Genomic DNA, 18,273 nt, shown 5'->3' on the forward strand with positions numbered 1-18,273 from the left:
CCCTTGAACCAGCTCTCCTGGTCCTGCCTTGGGGTCTAACTCCTGGATATTCCTGGAATTGGACCCAGGCTTACTGACCCACACTAACTCCAGTATTCTTGCCTGGGAAATGCCATGGACAGAGGGGCCTGGTGGGCTACAGTCCATGGGGTCACAGAGCAGTTAGACACAACTTAACAACTAAACAACAATTATTGGTGGGAGCCTCCATCTCCCACTTCCTGTACCACCTCGGGGTTCAGCCTTGTCCATCCAGGGGCCCAGAGCTGTGTCTACTCTGCAGCTCCCCAGTGGGCTGAGCCTCAGATCTGGGCTGTGCATGACTCATTCTAGATCTGGACCTCTGTCTGCCAGGGGACAGGTGAGGACAGAAGCCCTCTGCCTTCGCCCCACCCTCCCCTGATCTAGCCGCAGCTGTGGGTAGCCTGGTTACCTGCTATTCTATCCACAAGCCACTTTCTCAGAGAGAGTCCCAGAATGTGGCTTAGCAGCAGGCCTGAAAAGGGCAGCTTTCTGGGCTTCAGGCTTCCTTTCACCCAGCCAGGCAGACAGCCACTAGCCCCTCTGAATCCTCCCATCCCTCCAGGCCTTCAAACTTCTACTTCCTCTTGGATCCCTGTTTCCTAGCCAAGCCTCACCTCCACCTTCACACTGATGGGCACACAGGTCGTTCCAAGCAAGGTGCCAGCTACTCCACTTTCCTTCCCCAGATCTCCAGCTCACCAGTCACCTCTCCTGCCTCCAGGAGGAGCACCCCTTCTCCCTGGCTGGGGCTACACGTCCATTTCCACCCCCAGGTCCTTCCTCCCCAGACTCGGGCCTCCTCTCCACTCCCCCCCTCCACCTCCCCCACTACCCTCTCTCTGAGACACCTCGGCCACTCAAGCCTTCTATGGCCTCGTCAAAGCCACAGTCCCCTCTCTTTATCTGCAGCTCAGATCTTTCTTGAACCCGAGACCTTTAAAACCAACCATCTCCACGACATTTTCCCCTGGAAATGTCCTACAGGCACCTCAGGCTCAATCAGAACCCAAAGGGAATTCACTGCCTCCCTCACCCACAACCTTCCGCTAAAGAGCACCCTCTGCTGTGCTCCTTGTTTGTGTAAGTGCTTCTCAGACTTGAGGGGTATCACCTGAAGGACTTGTGAAAACATAGTCAAGCCCCACCCCGGGCCCCAACCTGTAGTTTTCCCGAGTTGTCTGGGGTGGGGCCTGAGAATTTCCTTTCTAGCAGATTGCCAGGGCGACTCTCGGCGCTACTGAGCAGCCTCACTGGTGCATCTTTCCTCCCACCATCTGAACGTCCAATCAGTGACTAAATCTTGAACTTTCCTGCCTCCAGACAGCGTTAACCCCACCCCCCTGGTCAGCCTCCACCACCTCTCACTCTGGCCCTGCCCCAGCCCCTAAACTAGTTCTCTGCCTGCTCTTTCCTCTCTCCCAGTGGAATGTGGGCTCAGCGCTGCTGTCTCCCTCCGCGCTGGATTCGCAGTGCCTGGCTTCACACTACTTCACACACTGTGGGTGTTCGATAAATATTTGCTGCAGGAAGGAAAGAGGGAGGGAGGGGAGGAGGGAGGGAGGATTAGAGGGAAGAAGGGGGAAAAAAGGGATGCGAGCTCCCAAGGGAAGGAAATTTGTTCCAAGCGTGTACCACACAAGTTGCTAGAGTTATCTTTCTAAAACACAGAAACACATATTTGATGACATCATGCCCCTGCTTAAAAAACTGAGGGGATTCCCTGGTGGTCCCAGTGGCTGGGAAACTGCGCTCCCAATGCAGGGAGCCTGGGTTCAATCCCCGGACAGGGAACTGGATCCCACATGTTGCAACTAAGACCCGGCACAGCCAAATAAATAAATAAATATTTAAAAAATGGAAGTGAATCTCCATGGTCTCCAGAATGAAGTCTGAACTTCATACATGACATCTGAGGCCCTTCCAGCCCAGCCTTCCTTTCCAGCCCCTTCCCCGCTGCTCCCCGTCCACACGCTTGACATCTCGCTTTCCTGACCACTTCCTCTCCCGACATGCTCCACTTCTTCACATTTTTGCCTTTACACCTGTTGTTACCATGACCTAGGAGACCTCCTCCCACGACTGCCCCTTAATTTATCCTCCAGGGTAGCTCAGATGTCACTGCCTAGGGAAAGCCTTCCCCGGCTCCTGCGGTCTCAACCCATGCCCTGGGCTCCCTGGGAAAGCATTATTACACTGTTCCCTGAAGGCAGGAAAAAATAATGGCCACTCTCATTTACAGACCACTTACAGTGTGCCAGGCACTCTTTGGCAGGCTTTGCATAGATTACCTTAGTTTAGCCTCACCTCAACACTTTGGGGGATATACTATTGTTCCCCCTCCCACGCCATTTTCCAAGTGGAAACAGGTCTGAAAAGGTTTTGGGTAACTTGTCCGTGGTCACCCAGCCAGGAAAGTGGGAGAGCTGGGCCATGTTCACCACTGTGTGCCAGGACCTAAGCATTAGATGTGCCTGTGAATATCACTTGGACGAATGAGTTCTAACAGGCAGTGTCTTTTCTTCAACTCTATATCCCCATTCCAGGCAGAGTAGAGACTAATACACGTTTTTAGAACAAATGAATGGATGGATGGATGGATGAGTAAATGATTGATGTAACTGCCTGCTCACAGATTTACATTTAGCCCGAGAAGCATCCTGATGCCACATGGCAAAGGGTTGAGGGAAGAGGAGGAAAAGAGTGACCCAGGGAAAGTGTGCAAGCTGGTCACTGGTTTAGGCTTACGTATCTTAAAAGTCTTTATTTACTCAAAACCTTCCTATGGAGTAGCCTAAATTAATGTATAATTTTCTTCCTATGTGTGTATCAGGAGTTTGGCAAGAGAAAGCATTTGAAAACAACCTCCCCCGGCTCAAGAAAGATCCAGCCCAGGCACTGATACCCGCTCCAACCCCAGCCCCAAGTGGCCACTGTTCACAAAGGTCAGAATCGGGGAGCAGAGCAGAGCAGTTGAGGTGGACAGTGGGGCTTCCAGACCCAGAACGCCTGGCTCTGACCTGGCTCTAGCGTGAGTTTGGTGGTGTGACCTTGGGTAAGTCACTTTACTTCTCTGAACTTCATTTTCCTCCTCTGTAAAGGGTGGAGGAAAAAGAGCATCCACCTCACAGCTCTTTTTCTGCCCCCCGAGTGCACTGCATGGAGCCACAGCCTGTGGCTGAATGCTAGCTGTGTTGTGTCATCATTTGAAGAATCTGATGTGACAGTTCTCTTAAGAGCAGAACCACAGGGTCCCTCAGGACTTGAGCTTCTGGCTTAAAGTCACCACACGCCATCTACTGACCAACGTGAGGAAGTGGCCTGGGCCACCTACAGGTGCCAGGAGGATGGACTTTGTCCAGGAAGGCTTTTATAGGCACAATCCCTCTGTGTTGCTGATAATCAGTTAATCAGACAGTAGCATCCTCTCTTTGTCCCTGCCATAGCTCAGGTGGTCCAGATGACTGAAACTCAGGGATGCCACCTCCCACTTTGCAAAACTGAGATCTGACAGGTTGTCCTGTGGCAGCTATGGGCCAAACTTTCAAACTTTGACTCTGTGTCCCATGCCTGACGCAGTGAGGTGGATGAGGGCTTCCTGCCACACCTGGCGAGGTCAGCTTGTTATCTGGCTGTTTCAGGGGCAAGGGGGCTGGTCAGAGAGGCAAGTCTCAGGTCCTACTTACCATGGTGGTTGATATGGTCTCTGTGGTGATGGAGGGAGTAGTTGTGAAGAACTCCTTCCCCACTGGGGCAGTCCCATCAACCTGGGGGCCAGAGGAGGAGTTGTTAGAGGGGTCGGGGGAGAGAGAAAGAGTACTGAGAACGACTGCAGCATCTGCCACCTGGGCAGGGGGCATCCCCAGGTACCAAGTGACAGGCAGTGTGAACGAACGTGCGCTTGGGGAGGGGGATGTCCACACACCATATGTAAATGTGTGCATGTGTTCAGTTGTATCTGACTCTCTGTGGCCCCATAGACTGTAGCCCGCCAGGCTCCTCTGTCCATGGGATTCTCCAGGCAAGAATACTGGAGTGGGTTGCCATTTCCTCCTCTGGGGGATCTTTCCAACCCAGGGATCGAACCCGCATCTCTTCTGTCTCCTGCACTGACAGGCTGGTTCTTTACCACTAGCACCACCTGGGAAGCCCTATCCACACACAGACCAAACTACAAACGGGCCTCAGGTCATTCCAGGTCACAGGTCCTCCAGCTCATTCCAATCCTTTAATTTCACAAAGGGAAAATAATCCCAGATTATTTGAAACATTCTATCCAAATTTCAGAGCCGGGATTCATCCTTCCGATGCATACTGAAAGTTTTACCAGGCAGCCTGAACAGAAAAGTTCATTGCAGCATCAGTGTTAACTGCAAAAGACAAAAACAATCACAGGTCCATTGATGGGAGAGAAATACATGCTAAATCAGGATCTGCTCCTAAGTGGGAATAAGGAGAGTGAGGCGGGTCCACATTGGCCAACAAGGAGGGACCTCCAGGGAAAACATTAAGAAAAAAGGTAAAATGTAAAAGAGAACAATCTCTTATGTGTAAAAAATTTAAACATTTAGAGATGTAAGCACATATGTTGGTATATGCATAATTTTATTTTTCTGGGAAGAATCACAAGAAAAATTTCATTTTGTTCTGTTTGAATTTCATAACTGTGACTGTTTTGTTGTTATTTTGTTATAGGAGCTGTGGGGCCATTTTTAGTTTTCTACTTCTCTGTATAAAAACAAAGCCCACACACATTACTAAAACAAACAGACCAGTGGAGCAGCTTGCCCAGGGTCACACAGCTTGTCAGAACTCGAAGGTTTTTTACAGCTGCACTAGTCACCTCAGAAACCTCTATGCATGTTATCAAAGATGGAGAAAGAGTTCTGGAAAAGACAGAGTTGCCCACGTCGTGTAGATTTACATCTTACTTTAAGTTCTTGAGAAAAAGACTGGTCTCCAGGGCAAAAGAGCCCCAAGCACTGCCGTTCCTCTGGCCAGCAAGAACCAAGAGGACATCTATCAGACCCTCAGTCTCCCTCTGCGGAGCTTAAAAACGAAAGGAGCTGAGGAAATGCTCTGTAAGTAATGGATCTGTGTCTGTTTACAACAGCCTCTTCAGGCTGGGCTTCCCTGGTGGCTCAAACGGTAGAGAATCTACCTACAATGCAGGAGACCCGGGGTTCTGTCTCTGGATTGGGAACATCACATGGAGAAAGGAACGGCAACCTACTCCAGTATTCTTGTCTGGAGAATCCCATGGACAGAAGAGCCTGGTGGGCTACAGTTCATGGGGTCACAAAGAGCTGGACATGACTGAATGACTTAACACTTTCTCCAGGGTACTAGGTATGTTTCATCTTGTTGAGACAAATAACTTATCTTTTTTTTTTTTCAGTTTGTTCATTCTGTCAGTCTGATGTGGAACCCCTGTGCATTAAAAAAAAAAAAAATGACCCCATGTGAGAAGCTCTGATTAAAGCTCAACTGGGATCTCTCTTCTCCCAAAGCAGTCCCTGGGATAGCTCAAGAAATCACTTCAACTCCTTCAAGTGACCCATCATCACTTGATAAGACCCACTGTCTTATCCATGTAATACTCCCAGGAGAATAAAGGCCACATGACCATCCCCATTTTACAGATGGGAAAATTGAGGCTTTAAGAGGAATAGTCTGCCTGTCCCATCACCCACCCCTGGGGCTCAGGGAAGATAATGAAGCTCGGAAGAGCATCGGGGTTAAAATTGTGGCGCTAGGGGAAGCCAACGTGGCAAGGGCTGGCCAAAGGAGTTTGCCATGGTGGGGATGCCAGACTCCAATGCCCAGTTTCTATGCTCAGGCACATAGGAAGGCACAGGTTACCTGGGTGGTGTCCACAGTGGCAACCCTGGTCTGCAGTACAGCCTCCGGCTCAATCTTCTTCCTGATGGCCAGGCTGCTGACAGTCATGGTTTCCGTTTTCACGGGCTGTGGGGAGATGAGGGAGGAACACTGTGTCTCAAACCCCAGCATGATTCCTGCTCACAGGCAACCACGATGTAGGGTCAGCAGGTGAATTCCAACCCCTGCGACTGGCTGACTTTCCAGAGGTGATGCAGGCCAGGGCAAAAGAGGCCTGGTGTGATGTCACAGACAAACAGCCCGGGAAGGGAGCCAGACCCATCAGCAGCACCCAGACAGGCTGCCTGTGACCCTGCGACAATACAACCTCATGGTGGTACGTGCTGGTTTTCAGGCTACCATTAAGAGAACATTCACTATTCAGTAAACATGCTCCTTGCCGGGTCTCACATCCAGCATCTTCCTGATATACACCGTCCTGAATGACTTCAGGGGTGATGCCACCACCTCCCAGCTGCTTTGTCTGTTCTTCAGAGCAAGAGTCACACACCTGGAGGCCTGGGGGTGGGGGGAAGGGGCAGGCAGCAGATGTAAACAAATGAAGTGGGCTTGCTGAGGACAGGGATGAACTGGACAGCACATGGGGTCCACTCAGGTTTGGTCTGAGTGACTGGATTATCGGATTTTTTAAATGATATTTAAAAAAAAATCCTTGGACCTTATATTCATCGTCCTGATTTTTAAACCAAGGTCAAAGAAAACACATGTGGCCCATGGGCAAACAGATTACAGCCTCTACTCTAGAAGTCTTATGTTAAATGATTACACATGTGGCCCATGGGCAAACAGATTACAGCCTCTACTCTAGAAGTCTTATGTTAAATGATTAATTTCTTCTGAGTCCTCCATCGAACCTAGCTCATGGCTATACACACAGCAGGTGCTAACATATATGAATGAATGAATCAATGCCAGTTTTCATCAGGTTGGGAGGATGGTAAGAGGGAACTCTTCTTTTAATAGACAGTTATAACTTAGAGATCCAGTCAGTCATTTCAATTAATCATTATTAGTGCTTGGCATATGCAAGCTTAGTGGAGTTGCCTCCTGGTAGGAATGCAGACCTGTCAGCCAGCAACCTGACAACTTGTAGTTATGATGGGAGCGGAAGCAAGCAGAGCAAGGGGGCCGGAGCAGGGAGCGACGCTTCTGCCCTGGGTGGTTGGGAAAGCATTCACTCGTTAAGCGATATGTGAACTCGGTCCTGGAACATGACAAGTTTGCAAGGCAGAGAGAGGGAGAAAAAACCTTCTCCAGAGGGTACAGCATGGAGTGAAAAACCAGAGGATGAGCTCCTATTTCAATGCCTGGAATGTGGGGGAAGGGAGAGTGTGGTGGGAGGCGGCTGGGGCTGGAAGAGACACAAAAGCAAAGGAATCGGGAGCAAAGGTCCCCCTAGAGAAGCACTGAGAGCAGAGAGGCCCAGACCCAGGCTGTTCCCGTGTCCCCTTCTGCAATGACGCTTCCTTCTCTCTAGGAGTTTCCACTGTTCCCCCAAGACCCCAGGCCCCAGGGAGAGGAGCCAGCGCAGGGATCAGAAACAAACATCTGGCTTTCAGAGCAGGCCACAGGCGCCCCCTTGAGTCCACAAGCATACGGTCTCTGCAGGTGCCATGCAACGCAGGCAGGGGGAGGAGTCGAGTCGGACCAGCCTGCCTGTCATCACTTGACCTCAGGCAAAAGATGGGGTCACGGGGTTAAAGCGCCCGGGAGTGCACGTTAGGGGTAAACCGAGCTGCCGAACATGCGAGCACAGAACCATGCTGCTCTGCGGAGGGGCGGTCATGCAACACGGATCAGAGCTTCCGGCTGGCGGCTCAGTCTTCTCACGCGTGGCCCAGGGCCCTCTGAACATGCAGTGCCCGGTGGGCCCGGGTCCCGGTGACGCTCCACTGTACCTCGAACTGGGCCATATCCGGGGTGGAGCAGGCCCCATGGTCCGGGCTGTCCTCCAGGCCCCCGGACTCGTCATCCTGGCTTGGGCCCCGTTTGTTGAGATCCCGGGAGAACACCAGGCCCTCGGTTTCGGAGTCGCTCTTGTCTCGGTCAAGCTCAGGCAGGCTGCGGGAGAAGTCTTCGAAGGCGCTGCCGTGGTAGTCGCCAATGACGGTGAAGTCGACCTCGGCCTCCAGGCTGGACGTGGAGCTGACGGTGATGCTGGAGCACTTCCGCTCAATGGCCAGGTGGTTGTCCTTCGGGAACACGGCGTCCCTTTCCTGGTCTTGGTCCTCGTCTCCCGTGTCACTCTCTGGGGCCCTGGGCCGGGGCGGTTTGACCTTCTCCTCGGAGCCCTCCCTCAGCCCTGCTCTCTATGGCCAGATAAAATCAGAGGAATGGCGGGGTGTGGGATGGGGAGAGAGAGAGAGAGAAATCAAGATGGTGAATGACAGAAGAAATCTTGGGGCCAGCCGATGCCCCCAAATGGAAGAGCAGGTCAGGAAAAGAAAAACACCCCCGGAAAGGTTCTTTGACACCATAATAAGCTAAAAAAAAAAAAAGAAAAGAAAACATACACACACAGAAAATTTCTCAAGAGTGAGGATGCTGCTTTCCGAGGGTCTCTCGCTGATGGCAAAAGCAAGTACAAAGCGAACATCCTGCCAGTTGGGCCTGGACAGGAGGCTCCATCCAAGGTTATGATCTGGGAGTTTATCAGAAGCGGCACTGCACACGCGGCAGGGATGGGAGCCCGGACCCCAGGCCCATCCGTGCAGGAGGACATTGAGGAGACAGAAACCAAGGAGGGAGGCCCAGGGACTCGGGGACGCCCAGGATGGGGAGGCAGAGAGGCTGGAGCCAAGAGCTTTGAGGAACAAAGAGGAAGCCAGCACGGTTTTGTCAATTCCACTGAGTCTCGGTGGGCGGAGTCAGCATCATCTAGAGGGAGGAGCCACATGGGGTAATTCCTGGGAGCTGGGTGCTACAGCCCTTCACCCTGAGCTCCGTGAGTGGAGGTTCTGGTCAAATCAGTGCAATTGACAACAGCAGGCCAAGGAAGTGCTGGAAGGGGACCAGCCACTCTTGTCTGACATACATACCTCTCAACTTGGCCTGTCAGGGATTAAACATCACACACACGTTTTTGGCTGTTTTATGACATTCTTTTTTTAAAGACCAATCTAACATCCACCAAATATTTTTTTTTTAAGTACTTGGCTCCAGGTTATAGAGACTCAGTAGGCTTAGAGAATCACTCGTGAGACAAGCCTCCGTTCAGCAAGTTTCTGGAAGGTTGAGAGGTGTGAGGACACATTCCAGACAAGCCAGAGGTGAGCTGCCACAAGAGGCGCTGCCAGAGCAGGTGGGGGTGTGAAGGCCGCGAGGCACCCTGGCCGGGTGAAGGTGACCAGGTCATCGGGGCACCGAGGGGCTGCAGAGACCTGAGGGCCCGGGGGGCTGGCGAATCTCAGGTGCCCCCCCTTTCCCGGGGGGTTCGCCGCTAAGCTGGTGACCTGCGTCTCTTGCCTGACCGCGTCTCCGGCTTTGTTCTGGATTAGAGAAGACAGTTAGTCTTAAGGAGGCAGAAAGGAACTTGGCACTGGGACCGAGAGGGAACCAGAAACGCAGGATGGAAACCTCTGGACTGTCAGCTTCCCGCAGGCAGGAGCATCAGGGAAGGGAAGAGGATGAAGGAAGATCGTTGGCCAAGCCAAGCAAAACGGTAGGAACCCAGCAGGTGGGGGCAGCAAGGCAAAGCGAGTGTGAAGTTTGCCAGAGGTGGTGCCACCTTCTCCACCCGGGCGCCGGGTCACACCAAAAGCCGAGGGTCTCTGTGGCTAAGCTAACATGGGCCAAGCAGATGAACCCGTCATTCCGCCTGGGCCACACTCAGGCCCGCTTAGGGAAGAGAACTCATAGGGTTGGACAAGCAGCTTCTGGTTGCGGTAATGACGAGAGGCCACGGAACCATGCTTCTACAGAGCTACGCGGCATGCGGTCAGCTCCCCGGCCGGGGGCAGCGGTGGGGGCGGGGGCTCACGTGGCCAGCTCCCCCAGGGACTTCCTCCAGTGTGGTTTCACAGCCTGGATTGCTGGACACGAGCTCGACATCCTTGCGTCCTTCCTGAGGGAAGGATGTAGAGACGCCCTCCCAGAGGCGGCTGGGAGCTGGAGGCATCATTGAAGGCTGTGTGACTGTGGGGACACTCAAATCCCCTGGGGGCTGGAACTGGACACATCCCAGGTCGAAACGCTTACTCCGCTGTTGCTCTGCCTGCCCCGTGGAGGCCTCTGAAGACAATTCGTGGGCAAAGGCCCTGGTTTCCCCCAGACCTGTCCAGCGAGTTTCAGCTCCATGGGTCTCAAAGATTCGGATTTTGTTGGCCACGGAGGTCTTGCTGATATCTTCCAAGGAGCCCTCTTGACCCCCAGTCTGGAGAGAGGGCATCTCCCTGTGCTTCCCTGCAGGAAACACCAACCCCTCGGCCTCTTCAGAGATGATTCTGGGCTTCCTGCTGGCGACAGGAGGGGCCCTGCGCTCCCCTCCGTCCATCGGGGTCACAGCCAGCCCGACTCGGTTGGGCTCTGGGCTCTCTTTAGAAGGATGGACATATTTGAGAAACACAGGGGGCTGTTCTCCAAAGGGGTCCCTGAGCTGCACAGGCTCTCCTGACCCATGAGGGGATGAGCTTGGAGAAGCTGCCTCTGGAGAAATCTGAGCCGCAGATGGAAGCGGGGAGGTCGGGAGCGGGGTGATCACTTCCATCTGAAGGAACGCTGGGACTTTGCTGTCCTCTGCTGCAGATTCTCCTGTCTGGGTGTGAACCGGTCCCCTCTCTTTGGGCAGGAAGTTGTGTCTGTCCGGCCTGGCTGGCTTTCCGACGTTGCCAGGAGGGATGGCCCACGGAAGGGCAAAGCCCTGGGGGTCTGGACGCATGGCCCCTCCTCTGTGAGCTGAGTGGTTCCGTTCTCCAGGGGGGCTTTTCTCAGCCTTTCCCATCAAATCTCCACTCTTGGGGGCCTCTTCCTCGGCAGTTTCTGAGGATAAGGCGTGGGCAGCCTCTCCTTCCACCCCACACTGAGCTGCGTCCCTATCCTCAGCGAATGTCAGCCCTGGAGAAGGTCCCTTTCCGAGCCGCTCAACAAAGACCTCCAGGTCCTCTGGTCGGTGGTTCGTGGGGGGCCCCGCCTCGTCCTCTGGGGAAGCTGAGGGGGCGACACCCCCATGGTGCTTGTTCCCAGCAGCAGCAGAGCCCCACAGGCCTGAGGAGTCCAGCTCCAGTCTCTCCGTGAGCCCCTCCACCAGCTTCCGCCGGGTCTCCCATTCGGATGGGGCATCTAAGTGCTCTTCTCTCTCCTCCAGGGGTGGAGGGAGGACTTGATCTTCAGTATCTCTCTCTCCGTAGCTGAAGCAGAAGCTTCTCTCTGCAAAGGAAGTGTCGGTTTCGTCACTCGAGTCGGCTCTGGCTTCTATGTGGGAGGGATCCAGAAGAAACGACCGGAGTCCTGCTGTGTCGGAGGCTGGAGAGGGCACATCCACCTCTGTGGGTTGGATGCCTGGGGCAGTGGGTCTTCTGCGAGCCTGGAACTCCTCCAGCTCCTGCCTCAGCTCTGCTGGGCCCTCCAGCTGATCATCAGAGGCCAGGGGCTTCCTGACCACTACCTCTGCAGCATCCACCCTGAACTGGGAGCCCTCCAGGAGCCTTCCTGCTGGGGTGCAGCCTGGAGCCAGAGAAGCCCTTTCTGGGCATCCCCTGGGCCAGAGGGCTTCCTCCCACCCGGATTCAAAGTCTCCAGGGCTCACAATCATTCTTCCTGGTTGCTGGGCATTTGCTCTTCCGGCTCCCACCTTCTCTTCTGTGGCCACTGCCACCTTGAACTTGTCCACCAGGATGTCCACCTTGGAGAGTCTGCCATCAGCAAGGATGCTGGCGAGGCTTGAGTCACTTCCTCCCTGCTGTGTGCTGGTCACTTTTAGAAGACTGAGCTCTTCTGGCCTAATGTACTCTCTCTCTATAAATACCCAGTGCTCTGAACCCTGCGTTTCAATTGGAGCAAGAAGAGTTAACATGAAATATCAAACACCTGAAGAACACGTCACTTTTTCCCTCTGCAAGAAGGGGCCAAGGTCAACTTGTCCCCAGAACTGGCAGGGCAGAGGAAGGCATGACAATGCTGGTCAGCCTCATCAAGGATCGAGGCTACACTTCCCATCAAGGCACCCAACCAATTATCTACTGATGTTATCTACCCCTCAACCACCACCCTAACTTGGTAAAACGGGGTGGGGGGCCTCATACCCTCCCCGTGTTAACCACGGGGAAATGGAGACCTATCGATGGTCCAGGACTCTTTCTCTTTTAATAATAAAACTGTCAGTGACAGAGGGGAAAGTAGCTTACATCACATGGAACCTCTGAAGGCTAGAGCCAAAAGAACTCCTAAGACTTCCTCCAGTCCAATTTTCTCTGTGTACTGAGAAACTGGGTAAACTGAGGCCTACAGAAGGTCAGTGACTTACTCAAGGTCACGGTCAACTGATGGTACAGTCAGGAAAAGAATGCTTGATTTTTGATGCCTGAGAGCTTGGCCAACTTACAGCCAACAGCATATGGATTCCAACTGTGATCTAATGTCCAGTTGAGGGGGAAGCACTGAGTTGAGTTTCACAGGCCACAGCCTGAAACCTTTCTGCAAGAGCTAACTGGAAGGAAAGATATTAGAGTGAAAACTGCCACATGGCCAGATCTAGAGGTCAGTACCAGTAACCACAGTGGTTTAAACAGTTTGAATTCTATGGGGTTCATTCCCCAAAAAACAAATACCAAGGCCTATTCTTAGAAATGACTTTCCTGGTAGCTCAGATGGTAATCTGCGTGCCATGCAGGAGACCCCAGTTCATTTTCTGGGTCTGGAAGATCCTCTGGAGAAGAGATAGGCTTCTTACTCCACTCTTGGGCTTCCCTGGTGGCTCAGTTGGTAAAGAATCTGCCTGCAGTGCGGGAGACCTGGGTTCAATCCATGGGTTGGGAAGATCCCCTGGAGGAGGGCATAGCAACCCACTCCAGTATTCTTGCCTGGAGACGCCCCATGGACAGAGAAGCCTGGCGGGCTGCAATCCATGGGGTCACAAAGAGTTGGACATGACTGAGTGACTAAGCACACACATTTTTAGAGAATTCTAACGAAATTCACAGAAAGAGTGGAAAAGGACTGACCAGAACACATCAGAGAAAAAACATCTAAAGATCCAAGCACTGAGTATGTCACAATCAACCACCAATGAGACAGCCCTCTGCTTCCTACAGTTTCTCAAACAACACTTAAGGAGGGAAGGATGGACTTTTAGAATTGTTTTAAAAAAAAAAAAAAGCAAGAAGGCTGGGAATTCCCTGATGGTCCAGTGGTTCCTGATGGTCCAGTAGTTAGGACTTAGTGCTTTCACTGCCAGGGGCCTGAACTTAATCCCTGGTTGGGAACTAAGATCCTACAAACCAAGCAGTGTGACTGAAAAAAGAAAAGCAAGAAGGCCATTTGGATTTTAATCTTGCAACCACAGAATACTTTCTTCACATGAAATCTTGATGGCAGTTCAGTATGTAACATGGATACTGGACTGCCCTGTTGACATTGGAGGTCTGGGCTGCCCTAGTGCCCCAGAATGCCTCCCTCTTTTGAAACCACAAGCTCACAGGTGTGGAAACTGAGGCCTGGGGGAAGTAAGCACCACGCCCAAGGTGAAAGAATGAGCCAGCGACAAAGGCAGGCCTAGAACCCAATCTCTGACTCCACATCCTACGAAGAGCTCAATGGTTAAGATGTGATGAAAACTGCTCCCAACAACAGAAGAGGGCAAGTTTCCATGAGCTTGGGCTCCTATGCAGGTGAGCATGTGGTGAGGAATCTGTCAGATCCCAGAAGATCTGAAGCGTTCTGAAGGATCAAGGGAGCATGGTCAACCCTCTGACCTCCACTCCCCAGATCCACTTTAGCAAAATCTCCACGACTGTCAGGGAATCAAACCTCATGAAAAGAATCTTGTCAACAGGAAAGAGAGAGACAAAGAAGGGGGAGGGTCCAGAGAAAGTCTGCATCGGTTTCTAAGATTTTCCTTCAAGTTGTTAAGCTTTCAGGACAACAGCACTTGAAGCATCCCAGAGGGAAGAACTTTGAGAGCCTACAAAGCCTCCTTTCTCTATTTGGGAGGCAGGCAGCTTTAGCTGCTCCCATTTCAGCTTGTACTGACATCAACAGCTTGGCAATCAATGATAGCTAAAGATAGTCCATAGAGACCCCTTCTGGAACATCCCTGCCCCAAGTCTAACTGGAAACTAGTTTCTAGAAACCAGAAGCTTAGGAACTAGGTTGAGTGGGGTGGGAGCTAGCACAGAAAGGTTCTGAAGGAAGAAAAAGGGAAACATGCCCTTATATTTAGTTACTATGTGCCAGGCAATGTCAGCCCTTTGGAGACAGTATTAAATTTAATCCAAATGGAGACCTGCAAGGCAGGTCCTGTTACCCTTATTTCAGAAGGAGAAACTGAGGCTCCCAGAGGGAAGAGAAAGCTCTGTTTCTAACAAGTAAAAATCCTGAAGAGAAAAAAAAGACTGAACAAAAAGAGGAAAGCTTTGGCCCTCTGACCGGATTCACGGGATGGACGATGTTAGAGAAGCTTCCCTAGCTTTTTCACTGAGCCAGGGGACCGGCAGTGCCTGCTCAGAGCGCCCCCTGCTGTCAGATGGGGCCACTGCGGCAAGACTGGCCCCGAGACAGAAGCAGGGAGCTGGAAGCCAGGGCAGTTATGTTCCCACACAAGCCCACAGGAAGAAAATCTCCAGCCAGGATTCTGCTGGCTCCAGGCTCTTCAGGGTCCACTTGGAGCTCTGGATCACATTTTGGACCCTGCTCTTTACAGGAGATGCTCCCGCCACAAGCCAGGGTCCAGGACAAGGAACCCTCTAGAAACCAAAGTAGAAGATGCTGAAGAAAGTGGGAGTTAGAGATGTAAAAGGGATGCTCAACTCTGAAGGGTCTTCCTGGAGGAGGATGCAGACCAGATCTACAGGTGCCAGGGGGCAGAGCAGCTTGCGGGCAGGTGACTCAGAAGGGCAGGTTATAATTCAATATGTAAACTTCCCAAAGGATGACTGAAGACAAAATGGGATGCTGTTAAGAATGGCGAGAGCCCCCCTCCCCTCCCCTTGTAGAAGGGGCTGGACAGACAATATTTGGGCTGCCGGTGAAGGATGCATGCTGTGCCTTAAACAAGGGTACTAGTGCTTGGCTCCACTCACATCTCTGTGTTCCAAGACATCACTGCTTCCCTAACCTTGGGATGCTGTTGATTCCTGTCCAACTTCTCTAGAATGCTCCTGGTTTTGTTTTTATTTTTACATTGAGGAAAATTTCAGAGTGGAACTGTGAGTTATGTTTTACCATTTATGTAGCTGACTCATGCCTCTCTTACAGCTCCAGGACATTTCCAGCAGCTACAAAATTTTCCTCTGGGAGTATGGAATATGACATGCCCTCACACACACTCTGCCAACAGAGAAGGGTTGGCGATCAGGGAGAAGGAAGTTTCGCCCAGATGATCAGTTGGTCATCCTTTCCAACCCTGTTAGTCTACAAAGTCCCAGTAGAGAGGGATGATGCAACCTCCTGCCCTGGACCTGGATTCTGTCTGGCTTCCAGGCAGGGGCACAGGAAGTTCTGAGAGCCCTTGGCCTGCTGTCGTCCTGAGCGCAGAAGCAATGCCCTCCTAGTTTAGAATGCTTGCCTGAACAACATCCATACAACCCCAAGGATGCTCTCTGGAGAAAGACACTCACTTCTACCTGCCTGGAGACCCTGATAGACCCAAGCTCCAAGTGGAGTTTAGAGAAGGTGGAGGCAGGGGATGGATGGACTAACAAGCCACAGCTAGATTTCACTCAGGCCTCTGAGCAGAGACAAGACCTCAGGGCAAAAGCAGTTAGGTGCCACGACCCCTGATCCCAAGCCTAGCAGTCAGAGTCGGCCTCCAGGTCACCTGCCTCAGTGGGGCTGGAGAAGTCATTTCTGCCTGCCCTTTTTAAGCCAAAGGTGACTCAGACTATTCTGTCTCCCTTGACTGGTTTCAGTCCCCTCCTTCCTGAGAAACCACGGATGAGGGATGGGCTGGCCCTTTATGGATCCCTGGGAGGGGGGACACTCACTTGTCACAGCATGGGGATAACATGGGGTACCCACTGTTCCCACCTGCAGGACAGACCCTGGTCCAACCCCCTCAACCCAGAGAAAGGGCTTTCTTAAGACCATGAAGGTGGCTCTGGGCGGGCAGGGAGGTGATGACAGTGACCTCAGGCGACGCTGCGAGGCTTTTCTGAGTGAACACTTCCAAGCCCATGGCCGTCCCAGGCTCAGGTGCCAAGTCCTGCTGAGAGGTGTCCTGGGTCCTCTGGGACTGCAGGGGAGGCCCAGGGCCGGAGGAGAGGGAAAGAGGGAGGAAGGGAAGGGGAGACAGAGAGGGAGAGAGAAAAAGCAAGAGAGACACACACACAGAGTCCGTGAACAGCCCAGCTTTGTAAACCCCGCATCCTTAGATCATGAAGGAGCCATGTGGGGACTGCGGGGTGAGACGGAAAGGAACTGTCCCTTGGAGTCATTCAAGGGAGGAGGCCCATGGTCAGCTGCCCGCCAGCACCGGACCTCGGGCCTTTCCTTATCACCTGCCACTCTCATTCAAGAGGTTTGGAGTCCTGTCACTCGGACTCTGAGTCCAAGTCTTCCCCGGGTGTCCTTGGTTGAGGCAATGGTTCAATCCTGCAGTTTGGGTTTCGGCCCCTTTTAAAACATTATCTTTGGAACTTACTCTATAGCACATGGAACTCTGCTCTTGAATAGGAGGGGAGTTTCGGGGAGAATGGATACATGTATATGTATGGCTGAGTCCCTTCACTGTTCACCTTAAGCTATCACAACGCTGTTAACTGGCTATACTGTAATACAAAACAGAAAGCTTTTTTTAAAAAGTTATCTTTGGAACAAAAACCTGGCTTTGGCAGATGGGAACTCTATAGTATGGGGTCCCCATTTTGGTTTAAGTTCCTAACTTTACCACTGGCCCAGATGGGGCCCCAAAGTATATGAGGAGCTACTAGGAACTCTGAGCAACACTTGCAGGATAGACCCAGAAAGCCTGCGTCTGGACCAGGGAGCCAATGGCCCCATGACTGTCCAGCACTTTCCAGTTTATAAAGTGCTTTTTTATATCCATTAGGGTTTCCCTTGTGGCTCAGTTGGTAAAGAATCCACCTGCAATGCAGAAGACCTGGGTTCGATCCCTGGGTTGGGAAGACCCCCTGAAGAAGGAAAAGGCTACCCACTGCAGTATTCTGGCCTGGAGAATTCCATGGACAGTCCATGGGGTTGCAAAGAGTTGGACACGACTGAGCGACTTTCACTTTATATCCATTATTTCATTCAAACTTCCCAGCAATGCTGCGGAGTGGCAATTTTGGTGCCCTTTTAGATGGTCTGACTAGGCAGTGAGGCTCAGAGAGGTGATGTCACCGGTCCAAGGACCCAGTCCAGTCCTGGGCTACAGCTCCTCCCATTTCCCAAATTTCCAAGGGCCTCTAAATGCCAGTGAGAGCTGTAAGTCAGTGAAACTGTCCATCGCTCCAAGGTTAGCTCCTGGACCAGACAAGGCACTACGCTTCTTACAGGGGCAGCAGGGCGGTGGGAGGTAGAACAGACTCCACCTTCTAATAAGAGGCACCTTCTAGCAGTTCCAGCTGTCACCAGCAGGTGGGGCACCCTCACACTCCTGCTGCTGCTGTTCCCACTCCTAGAGGCACTTCAACTGTCCAGAGCCCTGTTCTGGGCTCAGCCTTCCCTTCTCGGCTGGAATCTGACCCTTTCAGAAGCCTGTGCATCCACTTCACCCACTTCAGGACTGAACAGAGGCCACCGGGGACAAGAGTCTCTCAGGGAAGTTAGGAGAGGGGCGTGTAACCGGATCACTAGATCAGCCCCACAGCCCCATGCAGGGTCTTCAGTGTCCTTGATGGTGCCGGTGGGGACCACAGAAGCCCTCAGGGGGTGAAGACAGGGACCCTCCTCCATGGCACCAGTCTTAAAGGCCTCCAGAGCATCCGTGACTTTGTGAATCACCAACCAGGGGGCTCCCACAGCAGCCTCACTGGATGAGGTCCTCCGTCACCCCGCATGTCAAGGCCACGGGAGTACTGATTCAATCAAAGTGCTGATCTCGCTTATTAAATCACAGCTGCGTCACCGATTTTCAAAGCATTAAAGGGCAGCACACGCACAACTGACCCTGTCCTGTTCTTCACATGGTTTGGTCTTGCTCCCAGGCAGCTGTGATTTAATAGCGAATACAGTGGCCTGGGTCACAAGAAAATCAGA

General features: G+C 52.4%; 1 protein-coding gene across 9 annotated transcripts in view; it reads right to left on the minus strand.

Annotated features, from left to right (window-relative positions):
- Positions 1 to 18,273, minus strand: part of EPB41L1 (erythrocyte membrane protein band 4.1 like 1) — a 142,560-nt gene that overhangs the window by 14,021 nt on the left and 110,266 nt on the right. For 8 of the 9 annotated variants that reach the window (XM_055436704.2, XM_055436685.2, XM_055436711.2 and 5 more), the window contains 3 exons: positions 7,821 to 8,231; positions 5,884 to 5,988; positions 3,708 to 3,788 (listed from right to left, as the gene is read on the minus strand). In XM_055436704.2, coding sequence (XP_055292679.1) covers positions 3,708 to 3,788; positions 5,884 to 5,988; positions 7,821 to 8,231 — 597 coding nt within the window. Of the gene's footprint in view, positions 1 to 3,707; positions 3,789 to 5,883; positions 5,989 to 7,820; positions 8,232 to 9,302; positions 9,411 to 9,901; positions 11,900 to 16,201; positions 16,307 to 18,273 lie in introns of all 9 variants that reach the window. The other variant, XM_055436718.2, reaches the window with a different exon arrangement.

The sequence above is a fragment of the Moschus berezovskii genome, chromosome 15, assembly GCF_049115385.1.
Source record: "Moschus berezovskii isolate FMDL1 chromosome 15, NW_MosBer_1.0, whole genome shotgun sequence".
Lineage (NCBI taxonomy): Eukaryota > Metazoa > Chordata > Mammalia > Artiodactyla > Moschidae > Moschus > Moschus berezovskii.